At 40.2% G+C, this 20,930-nt stretch overlaps 1 protein-coding gene across 6 annotated transcripts in view; it reads left to right on the top strand.

Moving 5' to 3' along the window:
• The window catches only part of myo9ab (myosin IXAb), a 107,606-nt gene that overhangs the window by 79,918 nt on the left and 6,758 nt on the right, over positions 1-20,930 (top strand). For 5 of the 6 annotated variants that reach the window (XM_053491226.1, XM_053491227.1, XM_053491225.1 and 2 more), the window contains 26 exons: positions 5,053-5,174; positions 6,322-6,463; positions 7,144-7,339; positions 9,824-9,943; positions 10,590-10,671; positions 10,799-10,936; positions 11,017-11,056; positions 11,173-11,295; positions 11,379-11,459; positions 11,558-11,668; positions 12,243-12,365; positions 12,707-12,856; positions 13,674-13,987; positions 14,202-15,251; positions 15,487-15,574; positions 15,863-16,069; positions 17,359-17,459; positions 17,557-17,663; positions 18,003-18,223; positions 18,363-18,479; positions 18,654-18,842; positions 18,918-18,965; positions 19,158-19,269; positions 19,553-19,614; positions 19,803-19,995; positions 20,289-20,417. In XM_053491226.1, the coding sequence (XP_053347201.1) occupies positions 5,053-5,174; positions 6,322-6,463; positions 7,144-7,339; positions 9,824-9,943; positions 10,590-10,671; positions 10,799-10,936; positions 11,017-11,056; positions 11,173-11,295; positions 11,379-11,459; positions 11,558-11,668; positions 12,243-12,365; positions 12,707-12,856; positions 13,674-13,987; positions 14,202-15,251; positions 15,487-15,574; positions 15,863-16,069; positions 17,359-17,459; positions 17,557-17,663; positions 18,003-18,223; positions 18,363-18,479; positions 18,654-18,842; positions 18,918-18,965; positions 19,158-19,269; positions 19,553-19,614; positions 19,803-19,995; positions 20,289-20,417 (4,366 nt within the window). The remainder of the gene's footprint in view (positions 1-5,052; positions 5,175-6,321; positions 6,464-7,143; positions 7,340-9,823; positions 9,944-10,589; positions 10,672-10,798; positions 10,937-11,016; positions 11,057-11,172; positions 11,296-11,378; positions 11,460-11,557; positions 11,669-12,242; positions 12,366-12,706; positions 12,857-13,673; positions 13,988-14,201; positions 15,252-15,486; positions 15,575-15,862; positions 16,070-17,358; positions 17,460-17,556; positions 17,664-18,002; positions 18,224-18,362; positions 18,480-18,653; positions 18,843-18,917; positions 18,966-19,157; positions 19,270-19,552; positions 19,615-19,802; positions 19,996-20,288; positions 20,418-20,930) is intronic. The other variant, XM_053491229.1, reaches the window with a different exon arrangement.

Here is a 20,930-nt window from a genome sequence, read left to right as displayed (position 1 = left end):
CCCACCCTCTTCGGAACGACAAAATACCGGCTGTACCAACCTGAGTTCGCTTCCGAAGGAGGCACCACTTGAATCGCCCTTTTGCTCATAAGAGAATTTATCTCTTCCCGAAGCACCGCTGCGGCGTCGTCCGACACCTCGGTGTTGATTATGGAAGAGAAGCGCGGTGGCTTTATGCGAAACTGTAGTCGGTATCCCATAGCGACTGTGTTTTGCACCCATGTCGAGACTGCGCATGCGCGCCACTCGAGAACGTGGGACGCCAACCGGCCCGCATTGATTTCTGAAAGGGGTCTGCTGCCCCCTGGCGTTCCGCCAGAGTGCAGCCTCATCGATGGCACCGGGCTTTTTTGTTTTGCAACATTGTAAACAGGAAAAATCTTTATTGGTTTTAATAATGTAACATTCACATGGTTTACAAAATGCACCATTTTTTGGGGCAATCACACTGTAAACATCGCGGGTACTTGCTGTAAGTCCCTGAGAACTTTTTAATACACCCCAACTGGGGTTCATAACTCGAACATAAACACTTGTGTGTGAGGGGGGGATTGTGCTTGGGAGACTGTGTTAGGGAAGTGCAGCGCCGTTTGGGACTGATTTCCTGAACATAACGTAGCGGCCTCTTTGGGCGGCATTGAGAGAGGAGAAACAGTGTCTCCCTGCTGCCAGAGCTCCTCTCTCTTTAAAATCTGAGCTAGGAGGAGTGAGGATTCCTCCTCCTAGTCGCTGAATCCTTTCGGACGCCCGGTGGGGGGCCCATACCCCAGGCCGACTGCCGTGGGTTTTGCCTGGGAGGCTGTTGCTTCACCGGTCGAGAGCTCGAGCTAGCTGCCGGCGGTGGTCTCTCAACGCTTCGGCCTGTTTCCTTCTGAAGTCAAACTTTGCCTGAATGGCATCGAGTGACTGGCCGAACAAACCCTCAGCAGACAGCGGTTCGTCCAAGTAGACAGCCCTGTCTCTATCTGGAATGTCAGAGAGCGTGAGCCATGAATGCCTCTGTGCTACCACTGCGCTCGCCATCCCTCTCCCGAGGGAAAGAGCCGCACAACGAGACATGCGCAAAATGTAGTCTGTCGCTGTCCTAACCTCGTTAAGCAGCGCGCAGAACGGGCTCTCCTGAGGCACCAGTGAGCCGAGCTCTGCCAAACACATTGCTTGATATGTTTGAAGCAGCGTAGCGGAGTTGAGCGCACAAGCAGTGCCCGCTTGAGCGCGGTAAATCTTCTCCAGCTGGGCAGAGGAGAATCTACAATGTTTAGACGGTTTTTGAGCCGGCTGCGGGGAGGGCCACTCCACCTCCAGCTTCTCGGCCGCTCGGCGGCAGAGAGCAAAAAATGAAGTGTCGTCCCGAGCGGCTAACGCAGTAGCAGCGGAGCTCTGAGCAGGCGGCAAAATTTCATGCTCGTCCTCCGACAAGCCCTGTAGCTCTAGGCCGATGTCGAGCACGTCATCGCCCTCGAAAGCATGCTGCTCGATGCCTGGCTGCTGGCCAGCGCTGTAGGAGAGCCCACGGTCCTCCGACCCCTCGAGATACTCCATCTGGTCCGCCCAGCTAAGTGCGGGGACCTCTGACGGAAATTCCTCGTCAGCAGACACAGGCGAAGCTGGGACTGCTGATTCGGAAAGGAGGGGGTCCTGCTGAGCGACTGTATTTCTCCCCAGGGTCCTTTCCACGAACGTGACCCGTCTTTCCAGCGTTGAACGCCGGAGCTGGCGACAAAGCGCACATGACTCTGGCTCAGCTAGAGCTCTCCTAGCATGGAGAATCCCCAGACAGACGGGGCACGCTTCGTGCTGGTCCTTCTCGTGCAAGAAGAAGCCGCACTCTTGAGGACAGGGGCGAACAGCGGACCTCTTCTTAGCTACAGTAGCATCCATGCTCATACTAGCTAGCGCTGTTAGCACAGCTAAACAGAAGCCAACTAACTGAGATGTCGCTAATGTTCTGACTGACAGAGAACTTAAAAGTCAGCGCCCCGCGGGTAGACGACTCACCAAAATAAGGCTGTTGTCGCTAACGCCAACAAGAGCAGTTAAGCTGATTTTAAGCCCAGTCGTGTAACGTAAAACGTAGAGTTTACTAGCAGCACCTAGAAAACTCTACGGAAAAGGTGTTCACAGCGAGGTGAAGAGCGTAAGAACTGAGGGTCAACCGTGGCGACGATGGTTTATAGGTGTAGGCGGGGCTACACCTACGTCACCACAGGTTTGCCTGCCTTTACGGCGTGAATAAAGGTGGCTTCAGCCAGGACACGAGAGGGCGTGATATCCCATACTATATGTGTTGTACCGAGTGAATCGACTGAAAGGGAACTTAGTTGCCTATTCTTCAGAATCCTCCTGTTGGTCTTGCTGGCTTTTTCCAAAAGTAAGAACCAGTACATTTGGTACCAGGTTGACTAGGGCTTCCATTCCAGATGTTATGTTAGGGTTCATTCCCATTGTATTGAGATGGTAACCTTAGATAAATGGTGGCTGGAGGGTACTACCACTCTGAACCCCTAGTCTAATGGAGGGAAAGAGGTATCTTACTTTTCTTTTGTAAAAAAGTAAAATATAACTTTGTGGCCCGACTAATCAGCTCGATGTCAGATTGAAAATATCAGACACAATCAGCTGATTGTGAATTTTAAATTGAAGTAAAACTATTGGATAATACAGGTCACATCTAAATTTCCTTTGCCATCATAACAGCATCCTATCATTTTTTGACCGATTTTATTCTACCACCTTCCGATTAGGGCTGCACGACATGTAAAAAAAATACATTGCGATTACAGTATTTTGACACATATTAAGTATGTGTTTGAGACCAGGCTAACGGCACAAATGATCTCCTTAGGAGGATTTTTACCAGTATTTATTTATTAACTTATCAATTAATAAACAAATACTTAAATTATTGACACACTCTACAGAAGCTCCTGACTATGTGTACATTACCTGTAATAAACTGCAGACTTTTGCGATTGTATAATATACATACATACAATATACATAGGTATATAAGGTATGAAAGGTTTGATCTAAAAATCCACCACCTTGTCTACTGGCAATGAAAATAACCATGAAACACATTTTAATGGATGTCTGTTGACTTCAAGCCCTGGAAAAAATTCATGCTCTCTCTAGCATGCATGCACTCTTTTCTGTCTCATACTCTCTCACGCGGACACACTCCCTCAAGGGCATGCGCAAACTATTTGTTCAAATTTGATTCAATTTAAACCAGTTTTTGGCTTGTATATTGAAACAGCTGCATGGTAGACAGTTTTGTGATTTAAATCTTTTTTTTTTTACTGTAAGAATACCTTATCATGTGTAAGGTGTAATATTTTTTAGGTTTGCATTTAGTATCTAATAAAACTGTTATTAGGTCTGAAGCAGATGAACTTTTGTTAGTGCTGTCTTCTAAGTCCGTACCCTTTTCCAAATATTGTTAGACTGCTGAATCTACTGTATTTCCTGTCAGAAATAAAATCTTAATATCAATGGTTCTTTCTGCTTAGAGACAAGAGAAGGATACACAAACGTTCCTAAATGAAGGTACCTAAGAATTCAGCATTTGATTTGGACATGATTTCTTGGACACGTTTTTGCCTCCAAATACTACAGCATTATTTAATGTTTTTGAGAATGTGTTTAGGAAGGAAGAACCAATTGGTCACAAAGGTCTGATAAGCTTGCTAGCTTTCCTGTTGATTACAATTAAATAATTCTAAAAGCCTCAAAAAGATTAAGCATGAATAAAATGTGAAGAATTGTGCACGTCTTTTATATGATCTCTTTGAGCTTAGTTATTAGTTTCTTCTGTTTCCTTTGATTTTCAGTTAAAAGGGGATGTAAAGGTTGTAAATCTAAAAAAAAAATGGAATCCCAGACTAACCAATCTTCATACGACAAAAGAAGCTGCAAAAATCCTGCTGTGAGACTGAACTGAATGTTGTGGTTGTGTTGCCTCATCAGGTGGTGTTATCCACCGAGTTCACCATTGATGTGTGTCTTTGCATATGTTTCCCAGATAACAGTGTTCTTTATCTGTTATCTGTTATAAAGCTGAATACCTGGTGTGTATGTGTGTGTATGTGTGTGTGTTGAGGAGCTTAGCATGGTGTTTATTATGCCAGTGGGTAGCGTGTGAAGCACATGGGGAAAAGTGAACATCATGCTGTTGAACCCACACACATATACACACACGTTCTTATCTTGGGCCTGTGTGTACCCTTTGAACAGTCGCCAAGACAAATAGACAAACCTCCCTGCAGCAGACTGCAAGGCCTCAGTCCAGTGTTTGCTCTCCCACTGCCAATTACTCTTTAATTTGCCATTTTTTATGTGGCATTGCAGAGCATTAGCAGTAGACGGACACAAATCAGAAATGCTACACACTGCCTTTTTTTTTTTTTTTTTTTTTTTTTAAGAGTGCATCATCTAGGGAGCAGATGCTCTATGGCTTAGAGACAGTGACACTGAAGAATAGACTGGAGGCAGAGTTAGAAGTAGCAGAGATGAAGATGTTAAGTTTTTTTTTTTAAGTGACAAGGATGGATAGGATCAAGATTGAGTCCATCAGACAACCCATGTTAGATGTTTTGGAGATAAAGTCAGAGAGGCCAGATTAGAGAGGGTTAGATGAAGGCAGATGATTCGCTTTGGTGACTCTTGAAAGGGAACAGCCAAAAGACAAAGAAGAGGAGAAGAAGAGTCATCTGTGAAGCACAGAAAAACCTTCTTGCTAGTGCTGATAGAGCCTTCATCAGGTTTCTTCCTCATTTGGATACCAGATTGTATGGTTATATTTGTGATCTTGCATTCATGCACACTATTTTGAGTGGACATGTAGAGGTGGGGGATTTTTCAGCATTATGTTATCCTGAATTGTTGGGTTGGGGTTGGGTGGCGGGGGTATAAACGAAATTTTTACATCCCACCCTGCAACAATTTATACAGTCAGTCAACACAACATGTAACGTATTTATTGAGTTTAGATAACCAAAAGAGACCTATTTATCTATCTTTCAAGTTACTCTACTTTATTTATGTTTGCAGGAGGAGTACCGTACAGAGGGAATCAGCTGGCATATGATTGACTACATCGACAACACAAGCTGCATTAACCTCATAAGCAAGAAACCCACCGCACTGCTCCACCTACTGGACGAGGAGTGCAAGTGAGTGTCAGTTGTAGGAGCTGAATTACATGAATTGTAATACAACTGTATTACAGTTCAGACTGTGTACGTTATAGAATTATTGCATCATAAAATGTCCTAAATGATAGCTATGCAATGCTGGAAATGATCCAGCTTGTATGTTCTCCATCCATGAAGCTAGCTATGATTAACTAGGGGTGTGCGATATGGACCAAAAAATTTTAAGAATTATTTTTCCACTGTAACACTTTGACTTTTAAACAGCCTGTTATGTTTGCGCTGGCACAAAAGCATATTTCAACAAGGATAAGCACTAGTCGTGAACACCAGCTTTATGCAGAGGCACAGAGAGAGAGTCAGAGAGAGAGAGTGGGCGCGGGGCTGTGTAAAGACATAGACGGAGAGAAAATGAGACCTTGTGTGTAGTTCTGGGCGGAGCTTGGTGAAAAGTATGAGAGGCAAGGGATGCGAATTCTATCACGGATTCACAAAGGAAACAGGCCATTTTCCTCTATATTGATATAAATAGTATTGTTTCATCCTATATCTCATTTTAAAAACTCATCGATCAGCCATAACATTAACACCATAAAACATTAACAATTAACACTGATCATTAATTGTATGCCAGTAAACTGTTGACAGGTTCATGGGCACACAAGGCTCATTTATGCATTAATGCCACAGAAAAGCCAATGCAGCACAACTTGCTGAAAAAATCAATTCTGGCCATGATAGAAAAGCACCCAGTGCACCACAGCCTGCCTGCATGTGGCCCAGCGGGCAAGGGTTCAAGGACATCGACCCGGCTTTCAAACCCCCCAGATCCCAATCCAATCGATTATCAATTGGATGTGCCAGACAAACATGTCTGGTCCATGGAGGCCCCACCCCACAACCCACAGCACCCAAATTAATTAACCATTAACAGCCTGGTGCCAGGTCTTCTTGTGGAGTCATGCCATGATGGACCAGAGCTCAAGGTCCAAGGGGAACCTACACAATCCTGAGCATGTTTGCAAACATGAGCATGTGCATGCAACTGTAAAACAAACGACACTCTCCTAGCACATGCCCAGATCACTTTTATAGCTTAGCACATAACTTACAACAGCAGGAACAGAGACAAACCCAGATCATCAGTCTGACTTGTAACTTTCTCCAGCTTTCCCCAGGCAACTAACCAGACTCTGCTGGATAAGTTTAAGAGGCAGCACGAGGGGAACAGCTACATTGAGTTTCCTGCTGTCATGGAGCCAGCCTTCATCATTCGCCACTATGCAGGGAAGGTCAAATACAGCGTCAAGGTGTGTGTCCAGGAATTTTTTTTTTATATCACAGGACGTCTTGTTGTGTTATTTATTTGTGTTACAGAGGTGTGTATCTCAGACACAGAGAGAGAAAGTGTCTGTGCGTGTCTGTGTTTGTCTGCATGCCTGTGTGTGTGTAAGAGAATTTGGCTTTTTGAAAGGAAACAGAATGCACAAACCACATCCACTGACCTAATTTTGCTTTCTAATCTGATTGGTTAGGTTTGCCTTTGGGTCTGAATTTTATTTGAAGCACATGTTTGTATTGTTCATAGAACACTTTTTCTTTTATACCAAATCTGTTGTTTGTCCGCATCACACACCACATAAACACACCTCTCTTTCACCACACTAGGCAAGGACTGTTCTGTTGACTCATGACATTGGCTGTAACATTTCCTTCAGGTTTTTAAGAGTGGATGTTCCTTGTATGAAAAAAGGACAGAGAAGTGTTTGCACAGAATGCTATTTCTCTTAAGTGAATGAAGAAGAAGTTGAGCTCAGCTGGAAAATTCTTAAGTCCTCAGACAACCCACACAACCACCACCACACAATCTTTTCCTTTTTATGCAAAAGCATAGTTGTTGATGATACACAAGCATTTAGTATATGAGACCAACCTGCGGTGTTTGGGAACCTCTGCTATAACTTTTCTAATCTCTTCTTTTCCTATATAGGATTTCAGAGAGAAGAACACTGATCACTTGCGCCCAGACATCGTGGCTCTGCTAAAAAGCAGTAAAAGCGCTTTTATCTGTGGCCTGATGGGAATCGACCCTGTGGCCACCTTCCGCTGGTCCGTGCTTAGAGCTTACTTCAGAGCAGTGGTGGCTTTTAGAGCAGCAGGAAAAAGTCATGGAGAGAAGAAGAGCAGTGAGTCCATGCACACACACACACACACACACACACAAAACCACACACACAATAAATGAATAAAATAAATAAAATCCTGTAACATAATTGTTCGTTTTCTGAGCCATAACATTCTGATGTAGTTTCTGTTACTGACTGCCCAAAATAGTTTAACTGTAGCTTTAACCCCCTGTGTCACGAGAGAGACATTTCTGCCAAGTTACATATTTTCCCAAATGCTCTTTATAATACATACGCTTTAGTTTATTTCTACATGCTATGTTTTAAAGTGTGTACATATGTAAATAGTGATAGTACATACGTATTATCACTAACTAGATAAGAATATATGGATTTGAGCAAGAACACAGTTTCTTTTTTTTATAGCTTAAAGCTGGAAGACCAAATTTCAGTCACATCTTAGTTGCTTTATTTCAAATCCATTATGGTGGTGTAAATAAAAATATGACAATTAAGTCCTTGTCCAAATACATATAGCCCTGATTGTATAAGTTAAGCGATAAGGGTTTCTCAAGAGCTAGTTAAAAAAGCCTTCAGAAATGGCACAACATGTACTTATTACTTCACACTCCACCTTTTAATCATAAAATAAAGTTGATGTGTTGGTGGAAATGGTGATAGCGATAAAGGACCAGTCTGTATAATTTTTGTGTGAAAATACACAGCTGTCATCACAACAATTGAATTCCAGGTGGTGTGTGGATGCTGGTATGTCTGCAGTTATCTTCTGCTCACATAAATTCCTTTTGAAATCCCATAAATTTTCAATTTAGCCTGTAGTCTGTTTTGTTGCCTTGCTTCTCATATTTTTATTATATGGTTGGCTGTGTAGTGTAAATACATTTTTCTGTTGTTATTATTATGGCAGATTAATATTGTTTGATCTTGTAGACACTGCTGCCTGTGAATCTCCACCCTGCTACAGTATATTGGCTTTCAACACTCTTTCTGCTGGTCCCTAACCTGGCTGAAAGATCACTGCCTCTTCTGATATTTTTTTATTTCAGCTGGTTAATTTAGCTGTATTGCTCGATGTTCTAATGGGGTCTGAGATCATAGATTTGAATGGTCATCCTGTTTGTCATTGGGGAGATTTATACTTAGAAAATCAACATTAACTTCAACCTGTTTCCCTTGGATCATTTTCTATGACCCGCCAACACTGTTATACCAGTGCATTAAGCATATCCACACGGGCTCACATAGTTATTTCTTAATACATTGTGATGACATCTGATGACTCTCGTTGAATCTGTGCTGTTCTGATTGCTATATAACATTTATCCGATGAATTGGTTGTACAGCCTTGCTTTCATTGGAAAAACTTGCATTCAGTACTTAGAATTGTCCTCCTGAAACTGCTTGTATTGCAGCTCTAAATACATATCCTATAAATGATAGAGATTTCTTCTGGATGTTGTGGTCATTGTGGTAACAACACTATTTCTTTCATGCACAGGTTTTGAAATGATCAGTATAGCCAGCAAATGATCGAATTCACAGGAAGGTCAAATATTGTTTTTCTTAAGTTTTTTTTCCTGTCCATGTTAAAGTACACTTTAAGTGTATTGCTGTCACACAATTTAATAAAATATTCAACCAACCAAACATGAACCAATAAGTTAATTATCTCCATACTGTTGTTATTGACTACTCTGGACTCTAGACTGATTTTAACTTCAACTCAATTCTGAAACATGGAAAGTTTAAGATCATTCTGATTTCACATGTATGATTGGAAATCACAGATTAATAAAATGATCTAAACATATTTTTTTTTCCATTTGTGATACTTCTGTGAGAAATATTGTATAACACTATGAAAAAGGTGTTCTTGTCTTTGTCACTTACAGGCAAGAATACTCTTATTACTTTTTGGCTAATAATACGTTCCAAAACTCCAAGTATACTTTCCAAAACTGTACCGTTGTATACTTGCACACCTACCCACAACAACTCATAACTCATATTCCATTAGCCTTTTGACTTTCTTTAACCTTACACCTTCCCACTCACTTCACACATCAAGACACTCAATTCTCCATCAAATCTGTAGCAGAATAAAAGCTATGGGTGACAGCCATTTGTTACAGCTCTTCCTGATTTTGGAACATTGCTTGAAGAAAAAAAAAACTAGCCTCTTAGGTTATAAGAAAGCTAAACCCACATTTTTTGAATTGCTTTTAACACCAGTACTTTGGTGTTTCTCTCTGGTGTCTGCTACTATCATCATCTCTAACATGTTATTTTCTGTTGCTTTGGTGTATTGCCTGTTTGTATGTTGTAATTATCTTTAATGCTGCTAGTTTTACAGATTTATATTGCTGTGTATGTATTCATGTTTGATGTAATATGTTGGATGTTCTATGAAAATCCATGAAATCTATGAAAATCCATAGGTAAACGAAATGTATCTGTGTGTACGCTGAGATGAAGCTACTAATGTTTTTTCTCCATTGCTCTGTCCCTTCCCTTTCTCACTAGGCTCTGACACCTCAGTAAAGTGCACAGTCATTAAGAAGGTGGACAGCTTCAGTTTCCTGCATCACCCTGTGCACCAAAGAAGCCTTGAGATCCTTCAGAGATGCAAAGATGAAAAATACAGTAAGGTTTTATTCTTTAAAGACCTCTTATAACTTTCCATTGATAAAGTTACTTTTAACGCAAATAATGCTGATTCCACAAGAACAACCTCATTATATATATTATTTGATTAGCTATCAAAATATCTAACCTAATCATCCCTGTGCTTGTCCTAATATCTAATTAATATTTGTCTAAGTGGTATTAATTAATCTGCATTTTATTTGTCCTGAGCAAAGTATAAGCGCCAGAACGGATGAGACGGATACTGATCCACAGTCTCTGAAAAACAGCACCACCTAGGCCATCAGCCAAACAGCGTCAGAATGGACTGTAGTGTATCTGTTTCTGGATCGAGATAGGAATTTCTCAGAGGAAATGACTTGATATGTCATATGTTAATAGACACAATGCAGTTCAACTCCTGAAATGCGAAGGTCATACACTGTCTGGAACTGTTTCCTTTAGACAGTAGACCTCACCAGTGGGTTCAGATTTGAGGTTCACTTTAATTGTATTATTTTACTTTGGTATGTTATTTACAATGTTCAGTGGTCATAAGCGAAAATAATTTGTGCTTCATTGGTGAACAAGCAAATGTTTTAAGCCAGTATTACTATTATTATTATTAAGTATTAACCTGCTTTTCTCGTATCTCTTGAAACAGATTCCTGCATCACATGGAAGAATCCACGTAGCCCTCTCTCACACCTACAAGGCACTAACGCTAACAGTGAGAAAACAACAAGGTAATCTCTGTTTTATCTTATAGCCTCTTATTGCAGAGCACTTCCATGCAGCACAAAACTTTGCACAGATAAAAATAAATCGATAATCTTCTCACCAGCTCAATCTGTTTTTCTCTCTGGTCCTCAGAGACGGGTTCTCTGGGTGTAATGGGCGTAGATCAAGGTCCGGTCGTCTGTCCTCTGCTGCCTCGTCTCATGAAGAAGATGGCATTTTCGTTAATGCTATGAGTAGCAAGTTGCTAGAGAGAGCGCAGGGCATTTTGATGTAAGTCCTAATGAGACTTAAATGAGACTAATAACAAATCATCCCAGTGTTTTTAATGAGCGATGCTTTCTTCTGCACAGGCGCAACAAGAACTACAAAGCCAAACTTTCCCTTCCCAAGGTATAGCCTTAGTGACAGCAATCACTCTTAACATGGTTAAGCATTCCATTCAACTAATTTAGATAATAACATTTATCATAGGATTAAAAAATAAAACATGCTTCTTTTTTCTTCAGCATCTGTTAGATGTTAAATCTTTGAAGTACTTGAGCAGCTTGACACTTCACGATCGCATTACCAAATCACTCCTCCATCTACACAAAAAGAAGAAACCCCCCAGCATCAGTGCACAGTTTCAGGTATAAAACTAAGAGCCACATTTCTGTTAATATTCCAATGTAACTGTAGCAATGACTAATATTTACTGTTTCTTGTAATGTAGGCTTCATTGAACAAACTGATGGAGACCCTGGGTCAGTCAGAGCCCTATTTTGTAAAATGTATTCGTTCGAATGCAGAAAAGGTACTGCTAATCTCTGCTCTTTATTTAGGTAGTGAAAGGAAGGACTAAGTATACCTGTGCTTCTTTGTTTCACTTCCTCTTCTGTTTTTGTCTCTCAGCTTCCTCTGCGCTTCAATGATGCATTAGTATTGAGGCAACTGCGCTACACTGGTATGCTAGAGACAGTGAGGATACGCCAGTCGGGATACAGCATCAAATACACATTTCAGGTATCACACGGTGCTCACAAAGAGGCAGAACAAGTAATAGGAACAGTTTTTGGCAGACTAGAGGGGGCATTCAAAAATGTTCACTGTGGGAAACTGCATGTACAGAAATAACTGCTCATGAAATGCTTATAAGCAATCTATTAATGTTTTTTTTTATATACCAATTTGCCCACAAATTCCATCTTTTCCTGCTCACAAGCAGTCCCATGAAAGGAATGACCGCAGTAAATAGAGACAAAAAGAGATGTCTTTAGGAACTGGAAGTTGTTAAATGCAACATCTGTGCATTGAATAGAAGTATTTATTACTTTAGCTTTAGTAACCAGATGTCTCTTTTCAACAATTTTACATTTCATCTGTGCCATGTGTCCGATGCTTGTTTTCAGCAGCAGTTATTATGCTGCCACGTCTGACTCTCATTTTATACCAGCAGTTCCTGTATGAAGAATGTCCATGCATATAAACATGCTTACACAGCATTTACATACAAACCTATGCAAAGCCTCAATTTTTTAGTGAGACTACAGTTCTCGTAAAGGTTCAGACATGTTTATTGTTTCTGTGTGTTTTCTAGGACTTTGTTCATCATTTCCGTGTGCTGTTGCCGAGTGGCCTGAGTGCTGGCCAGGCTGGTATTCGGGACTTCCTACAGGGAGTTCACCTTGAATCAGACGGCTACCAAGTGGGAAAAACCATGGTATTACCTCAGTTATATTTTTAAAGTGCTAATGAGTGTATTGACATGAATTTTAGGCTGAAACTCATGGGATTTGATTTTTACTTCACATGCTTAATCGATAAACTTTAGCATGCTATAGACAAAACACCAGTTAATCAACTAGATGTTTACTTTACAAGTCCTCACCAAGATGCTTGCTACTGCCAATCACAGGTTTTGAGTTACAGTATAGGTTAAAAAACGATATACTCTAACTTTAACATTTGTGGGTCAGTAAGAAAAAAATAAAATGAATATATGTTTGTCTCTCACATTCATTTTTCTGTTTTCATTTCTCTCCATCCATCTCTGCTGTGTAGGTGTTTCTGCGAGAGGCTCAGAGACAGAAGCTGCAAAACTCGCTGCATCAAGAGGTGCTAAGAAGGATCGTAGCTTTGCAGAGACGATTCAGAGCGCTGCTCGAGAGACGAGCCTTTAGCAATCAGAGACAGGCTGCACGTGTCATTCAGGTACATAACCGCTCATCTATTAAAATGTAAGGGCGTAATCATTTACTTTGATTAAAGATGCAGTGAGGTCTTCATGTTAAAGGTTCCGGCTGAGATATTAAAAATTACCCTTCAACTCAAGCGCGCCACTATGTGTGTTACTATGTAATTAACCGTGTTTTTTTTCTTACGATAAATTAACCATTTTATTTCATGTAATGAAAAAGATAATAAAAATCTACTTAGCAGCCTTTATTCATATCCCACAGCCTGAGTATTTCGAAATCCTGATTTTAACTGATTTATATTATTCTGAGCTGACAGGCTACAGTAAGCAAACAACTGGTCCTATAGTACATCAGTCAGCTTTGCTTTGCAAACAGCTATTTAGACTTGTTAGTTTAACAATTTATTAGTCAACTGTCTGTTTCACAGTTGTACATCGTCAATAAATTGACCAACGCGTGACTATTACTGCAGGAAAAAAGAACAATTTATTTTTAAGTTAGTAAGTAAGGAATCTTGTTTTACGTAACACAATGATTTTTTGTCAATATATTTGTTCAGTTGGATGTAATAATTTGATTATTATTTGTTTTCTTTAAGCAGAATGGTATGCATATATATCCCCACTGTCCACATTTTTAGAAAGACCTGCATTTTCCCACAGTCAAACCCTTTTCAAATCATGAAGGTGATATTGAAGATGAGACATGCAATTCAGTTCATAAGAGCGCTTATTTTAGTTGCTATAGACCCCAGTCCTGCTCATCTGATGTCTCATCAGACTCTTTATTAAACTTATACAAATATTTTTTTTGTCTGTGGGTCATTACAGCACTGGTGGCGTAAATGTATGCTAACCCTTAGCAAGGAGGGTTCTGGTGTTCCTGAGCTGCAGAATGAGGCAGCGGTGTGTGTGCAGGCAGCGTGGAAAGGCTACAGGGAGAGAAGGCTCTATGTGCTGCAGAGGGATGCAGTGCTTTTGCTGCAGAGAAGCTGGAGACAATGTGTACAGCAACAAAGACACAGAGCTGCATGTCTTATCCAGGCACACTGGAGGGCACACAGGCAGAAGCAGAGATATTGGCAGCTATCTAAAGCTGTCATAACACTGCAGGCTGCCTGGAGAGGACATCGGGCCCGGGAGAGGTAACGCATTATTCATGACCAATTTAGAATGGAAATGTAAGCTAACTGTTTCTTAGGCTTCCAAGCTATAAGTACTGTATAGTCACTTGCAATCAATTCATTGTGTTACTTTTGGTAGTAACAGGACTTTTTAATTCTTATTGATTATTGTTTGTGCTTAATAAAGCATAATTTCCACTTTTTTCCTATTAATTGGCTGAATTATTCTCCCCAGGTGTAGAAGCTTAAGAGAGGAACAGAGAAGTATTAGAAGAGATCATGGACAAGATAAAACAAAAGAAAGCTTGCAAAACCCCCAAAACTATTCTGATGCACAGATAACTTGCGTAGGCCCATTGATATCTCGACAAAGCTCAGTGACCTCACAAGAGTCCAGCATGGATGCTGAGAGTCTGCCATCAGAACTTTCCAGATCTCTGGATGACAGCACACTTAAGAGCCGAGCCAAGCGAGAGAGCAGGAGGAAGAGAGAACTGGAACAAGCAACATTCAGTCTGAAACTGCTGAAGGTGCGATCCAATACTCTTCCCAACTCCGATGAACCATCCTCCCCAGAAAATAAAGTCTCTTCAAAATCTGGTACTCCTTCTTCCTCCCTTCAGAATTCTATAGACAGCCATGAGCCCTTTAGTGTTGGTGACATGGAGCTGGAGGCAACAGACCTTCAACATCATGATCCAGTGTCTAAAAATCAGTCAGCGCTAGTTGAGGGGAATGAAAGTCCTCTCAAATTAGTGTCTGAATCTGAGAAGTTAAAACAAAAAACGCCAGAACCAACAAGTCCAATGCAGACTGGCCAAAGAAACTTAAAGCCTCTATTTTATATATCAGATGAAGCCAGTAGTCCTGTGCACAGTGAGCCACAAACACCATCTAAGTTGAAGTCTGTTCGAGAGAAAAAGGAGTCTCTGGTGTTTGTCATTAGCATGCAGAAAGAAAGTCCTGTAGACCAGAACAGCTTAGATGTTCTAAAGAGCTTAGGTAAGGAAGCAGATCTTTCTGGTCAGCAAAAGTGCGTATCATCAAACGTACAATCTGGAAATGTTTCTGTCGATCATCCAACCGTCCAGCCATCTCCGGCACCATCATCTGGTACAACTAAGGCCAAGGCACAGCAAACAACCTCCCAGCCCAGAAAGGAGGAGGATACAGTGAAAATGCAATCTCAGAAGAAGACAGTGGCTCACAGTATCAGCATCAGCATGAAGGGGAAGGCAACTAGCCTGGCATTTTCCCCCAAACGAAGCAGACTGACTTTCTCGAAGTAAGTGTGCTCAGTTAAATATAAAGATCCCGAATAAAGAGCATTGCACTTCATGAAAAATCACTTTTAAACCGGATATGCAACTTCTACTACTTTCACAAAACAGTTCTGTTTTTGTTCAGTTTCTGTTCAATTCTTGCAGACAAATAGCCAGTTAGATTTAAACTATTGCTGAGTTTTTTTTTTTTCTTTAACACTTACACAAAGATCTTTTTGTTGTTGTTTTTTTCCTCAGATCTGATAAAGACCTGGCAAATCAGGAGCGTTCTATGACCTTGCAAAGAGAGAGAACATCAGGGTTCAGATCCCTGAAGAGCAGAGAGGTAAAGATCATATCTCATCTCCATACCTTTTACCATCTTTTTTTCTTCAGAATGATTATAATCCCTTCCATTACCAGGATTTAAGTGTATACATTTTTTTTTGCATTTATTTAAATCCAACATTTTCATCCAGATTTCATGAATGTTCAAAAGCTTTTATACTATCTAAGGATTTGTTTCAGGTGATTTACCTTTTGTTATACTGTTTTAAACTTGTAAGAGCTCTCTGCATGTGACAACTTTACAATGTTTTGGTTGAGTTTTGATGGAATCACTCTGTACGATCAGGTGGCCCGAGCTGGCCGCCAAAAGAAAACCCGCATGGCTCGGACTCGCTCTGACTTCCTGAGCCGTGCCTGTAGCACTGAAGCTGATACTGACGATGAGGACGATGAAGAATATGAGTATACACCTGTGGTCTCTCACACACTTCCCCTGCTAGAGTCTCCAGACTCTCCCAGCCTTGAGCAAGACTTCCACAGTGACTCAGAGATGGTAAACTGAGCCACAGCATTGAATCCAGCTCTCTTCTAAACGCCCACCAGTCCAGTGCTCTTTTTTAACAACTGAAGCTATTTCTTGGTCTCTGGCCACCACTAAGCCAACATTCTCTAACAAATGTCACAAATGGGCTGTTTGTACTGGACAAGGGTCATGACAGGCTAAATGATCTTCTTAAATGGAGAAAACCTGCAGTGAACCAGCTACAATTAGTATATATTCCAAAGAGGAAAAGACGTTTTATTTATTTATTGGCATCATGTTAAAGCTAGGGTTTGTCATGTTGGTTAGGGAATGTTGGTTTTGTGTAAAGTGTTCTTCTCGACTAAAATCTGTTCCAGGTTGTTCCACCTGCTCTGGGTACTGGGTATATAGTGGTCTATAGTTTCTGATCTAATAACATGGAGATATGGCTTGTTCTCATTACTTTTTAGCTTCAACCTATCTACAGTGACTCTGCATCCCCTTCTTGTTTGTAAGGATGAGGAGACTCTTAACTGAAGACCTAACTATGTGCTTGAAATAGTTTGACTTTTGAGCCATAACCTGCATGATGTAGACATTCATTACCTTTTAGCACTCATTCATTCTTTCATGAAATGCTGCTTTTTTTCTTTCAGAAGCTCAGGCACATAGCTCTTTTGTGTCTTACAGCTGATTTCTACTTCTGAAAAGTTTAGAAAAGCATATATGTAGTGAGACATGGACATGGGGTTTATGGGTCAGCATATCTTTGTACTGTAGACGTAGTGGTGCAAATTCTAAGTGTGCATTTTATGAGACTGCAGTATTGTGCATAGAGCAAATACTGATGAGTCAGAGAAGGATAATAGTTGAAACTGGGACAGAAATCCAAAGGTGCCAATCTACATAGTGCTATTTTGATGTGGGGGCCAGCTGAAAACTATGCTCTTATGATTTTTAGATAAAGCAGCAGTCAGATGAAATGGCAATAAAAACCACCTAGCAGAAAAAAACATAAAAACAAAAAGGCACTGACGGATTAACGATTCAGTATGTAAAGACAGTTTTTTCTTTTGGTAGTGGTTCACCTGTTTATTCATAAATCTTATGTCACAATAAACGTAGCCATCTTGTATATGATTTACTCGTTAGGAATTACTTGTTAGCAATGTTGGCACCTTTGAGAACAAAATACTAGATCACAGAAAATGTTTGCAGAGATACGACAGATAATTGTATATAAATAGCTGTCAGCCAGCAAAAAAATGTGTATTCTGTTTTAAATACAAGTCTTTATAGAATTCCCTTTATCTTTATAGCCCTCTCAGAAAGAACTAAAAAAGCTTCAGAAGACCATGTCCTCAGGAGATCTGGGAAAGGTCGACTCATTGAGAAAGTCATCAGGAAACTCTGATGGCAGGTCAGAAACGCTTTATGTTATTTGGATTTAAGAGTGATCGTATTCTTATTCATACAAATTCATTTACTGTTGTGTTCTGTTTCACTGGACTGCTCAGTGGGGTGAGGGGTAAGATGCGCTTCTGGGGAAAAGGGAAGCATGGTGATAAGAAGATGTCCATCAGGGGACACTCAGCAGATGCAGATTTCACAAAGACCCGCAATGGTAGGAATGCCGAAATGTTGTAATTTAGTCTCATTTTAATGTAATGATTTTTCCTATCAAATACAATTCATTTTTAATTACATATAATGCATTTAATAAATCTGTGGATTTAAGACAAAAGGTATATGGACGATTAGATTAGACATCGCTTACTGATCCATAAGGCTAAAAGTGTTACTTTAATTAAGATTTTGGAGAGATGAATGAATCAGTCTTGCATAATGTAGTAAAAAACAGCAGTGAAAGTTGTCAGTGATTCTGTCTTTGTCTCTCTCTGTCTGTCTGTCTCTCTCTTTGTCTCTCTCTGTCTGTCTCTCTCTCTCTCTCTCTCTCTCTCAGGCTCTCCTTCATTCAGTCCTGAGCAGAACAGAACAGCAGATCGTGGTCGGGACTGTAAAGAGAACAGGGAGCCAGAAATAAGAATGATGACGATGAAGAGGAGGCGGAGTCTAAAGATTAGCAGCATGCCTCAGGAGCCGTCTCCTTGGCAGAATGACTCTCTTCACATCCTCACAAGCACAGCAGATTACTGCAGCATGAACGACTTCCTCATGAAAAAGGTAGATTTAGGATTTTTCCAACTTCACACTTTAGTAATATTAAAAGAAACCACATCCACGTAATCATTCCAAGTATAAACTTGTCATCTAAAACAATAACTCTTCATTCTTAATTTCCTGGTGTGGTATTGTGTGATAGATAAACGACCTGGAGACTGAGGACAGTAAGAAGGACAGTCCTGTCGATGTGGTCTTTAAAAAGGCTCTAAAAGAGTTTCGTCTCAACATCTTCAATTCCTACTCCACAGCCCTGGCTGTAAGAATCTCACCACACTGACAACCACATTTAGACTGAAATAGACTTAAACTGCAAGATGACACTAAATAAGAAAATGCAAACATGTAATTTTTTTAAACATTTTATTTTTAAAAATTGCTGTTTTATCTCCCACTCATTCCCACTGTGTCTCTCCTCTCTTCTCTGTCCCAGATGGATGATGGTAAGAGTATTAGGTATAAGGATCTGTATGCACTGTTTGAGCACATTCTGGAGAAGAGCATGCGTCTGGAACAGAGAGACTGGTCAGAATCACCAGTTAAAGTCTGGGTCAACACGTTTAAAGTCTTCCTGGATGAGTTTGTGACTGAGTACAAACCCATGCACGGGACCATCAGCAAGGTAAAGTTTGTGTCCTTTATCCAGAAATATTGTGTGTCTAGACATGATTTTTTATTCAGCGACACTTTGTTGCAGGCTCCCAAGCCAGAACGAAAGAAGAGAAGAAAAAAGGAGGCAGACATTGTAAGTTATTTCCTTGCTGTTTGTGGATTTTTATTTTAGTTTAACTTTAGATTTATAGCAAAACACCAGAATTTTTTTTTTGGTTTAAAATATATTTTTTTGGTATAAAATATATATTTTTTGGTGAATAGTTTGTTCGGATTTTGGAATTTGTACACTAAGCTCAGTCTAAACTTCTGGCGCCTCCTGCAGGTGGAGGAGCACATGGGTCACATTTTCAAATCCACTCAGTACAGCATTCCCACGTACTGCGAGTACTGCTCTTCTCTTATTTGGATGATGGATAGAGCATGTGTCTGTAAATGTGAGTATTTATGAACATACTGCAAATCTTCCTATATACATTTTTTTAAGGTGTGAGAGATTATAGTCGATAATCTGATTAGCTCCCTTGAACCTAATTCATGAGTCTGAATAATTGTAATAATTTGCAACATTCTTTTCTACTGTTTTTTTATCCTGCCTGATCTCTTATCTTTTTTACCATGCTGAACAAGCAATGGTCATATGTCTTCACATTTGTTATTTTTAACTAGCTGTCATTCTTTTCAGTATTGATATTGATGTTGTTCTGTTGTCTATTACAGTGTGTCGATATGCCTGTCACAGGAAATGCTGCTTAAGGATGACAACTAAATGTAGTAAAAAGGTAACAGAATGTGTGTGTGTGTGTGTGTGTGTGTGTGTGTGTGTGTGTGTGTTATGTAATGCATTCAGTCTGTTTTGTATTAGGCATAAGAGAAATATATGCAACGAGATAAATATATTTTGTTCTACTCTTCAACCAGAGTGAAACAGTTTCATTTATCCACAATGCTTGTTTATCTGCATATGCAGTTTGACCCAGAACAGTCTTCGCGGCAATTCGGCGTAGAACTGTCTCAGTTAACCAGCGATGACAGAGCTGTACCTCTGGTAGTTGAGAAGCTCATCAACTACATCGAGATGCATGGGCTCTACACAGAGGGCATCTACAGGAAGTCTGGGTCGACCAATAAAATCAAAGAGCTGAAGATGGGACTGGACACAGGTAAATCACACCTCTTTAGTCCCCATGTACATATTATTTAGTATATATTACTATGAACTTAAAACTTGAGATTTTAGTGTCCTTTAGAGAAGACGCCTATCTGTATCAATCTTGTTTCCTCAGTAAAGATATTACTTTGTGAACATGAACACCTCAGAGTTTTATGTCAGCATTAACTAAAGTACCTGTGAACACATTAGTTGAATGGGAAGCTTTAGAAAATTTGCTATAAAACATAAAAAATAATGTTATATGATCATGTACTCATCCTTCGTGCTGTTTTTTTATTTCAGATGTTAATGCTGTGAATCTGGACGAATATAACATCCATGTAATCGCTAGTGTGTTGAAGCAGTGGCTGCGCGATCTTCCCAATCCTCTAATGACCTTTGAACTTTATGGGGAGTTCCTCAGGGCAACAGGTATGACTGCTATATTTGGTCTCTTGATTAGGCGTTTCAATGCATTTATAGCTTCTTTAATAATTGTATTGCAAAATATATTAATAATATAATTGCAATATCACATGAGAGGGCATGTCGCTGTGATGTGGTCGTAGGCCCGAGGTGTGAAATTACAGAAGTGAAAGTAGTTTTAAATTCTTACTGGTATTATGTACCCAATAGCTGAGAAGAACAAACCATGCAGGTTTTGGACAGTCCTGTACATCCTTCTGATTATATTTTCCCTTATTCCGCTTTAGAATATCAGCTACATTAACTTTTGGTTTCTGGGTTTAAGTCCCAAACAGTGTTAAAAGAAGAGCCAGTGTGCTAGGGTGTACAATCACTTGTTCTACACATACCAAGTAGTTCCCTTTATTAGGTTATAGAGGGATTTGGGATTAAGCCTTGTGTTAGAAGCTAGTTATTTTTGTAGCTTGCCTAAAAGGCAATCAAGGAACGACTTAGAAGCAATTATTTAGTAGACAAAGT

This window comes from Clarias gariepinus, chromosome 2 (genome assembly GCF_024256425.1).
Source record: "Clarias gariepinus isolate MV-2021 ecotype Netherlands chromosome 2, CGAR_prim_01v2, whole genome shotgun sequence".
Classification (NCBI taxonomy): Eukaryota; Metazoa; Chordata; class Actinopteri; order Siluriformes; family Clariidae; genus Clarias; species Clarias gariepinus.
This window is presented reverse-complemented; position numbering and strand designations above follow the sequence as displayed.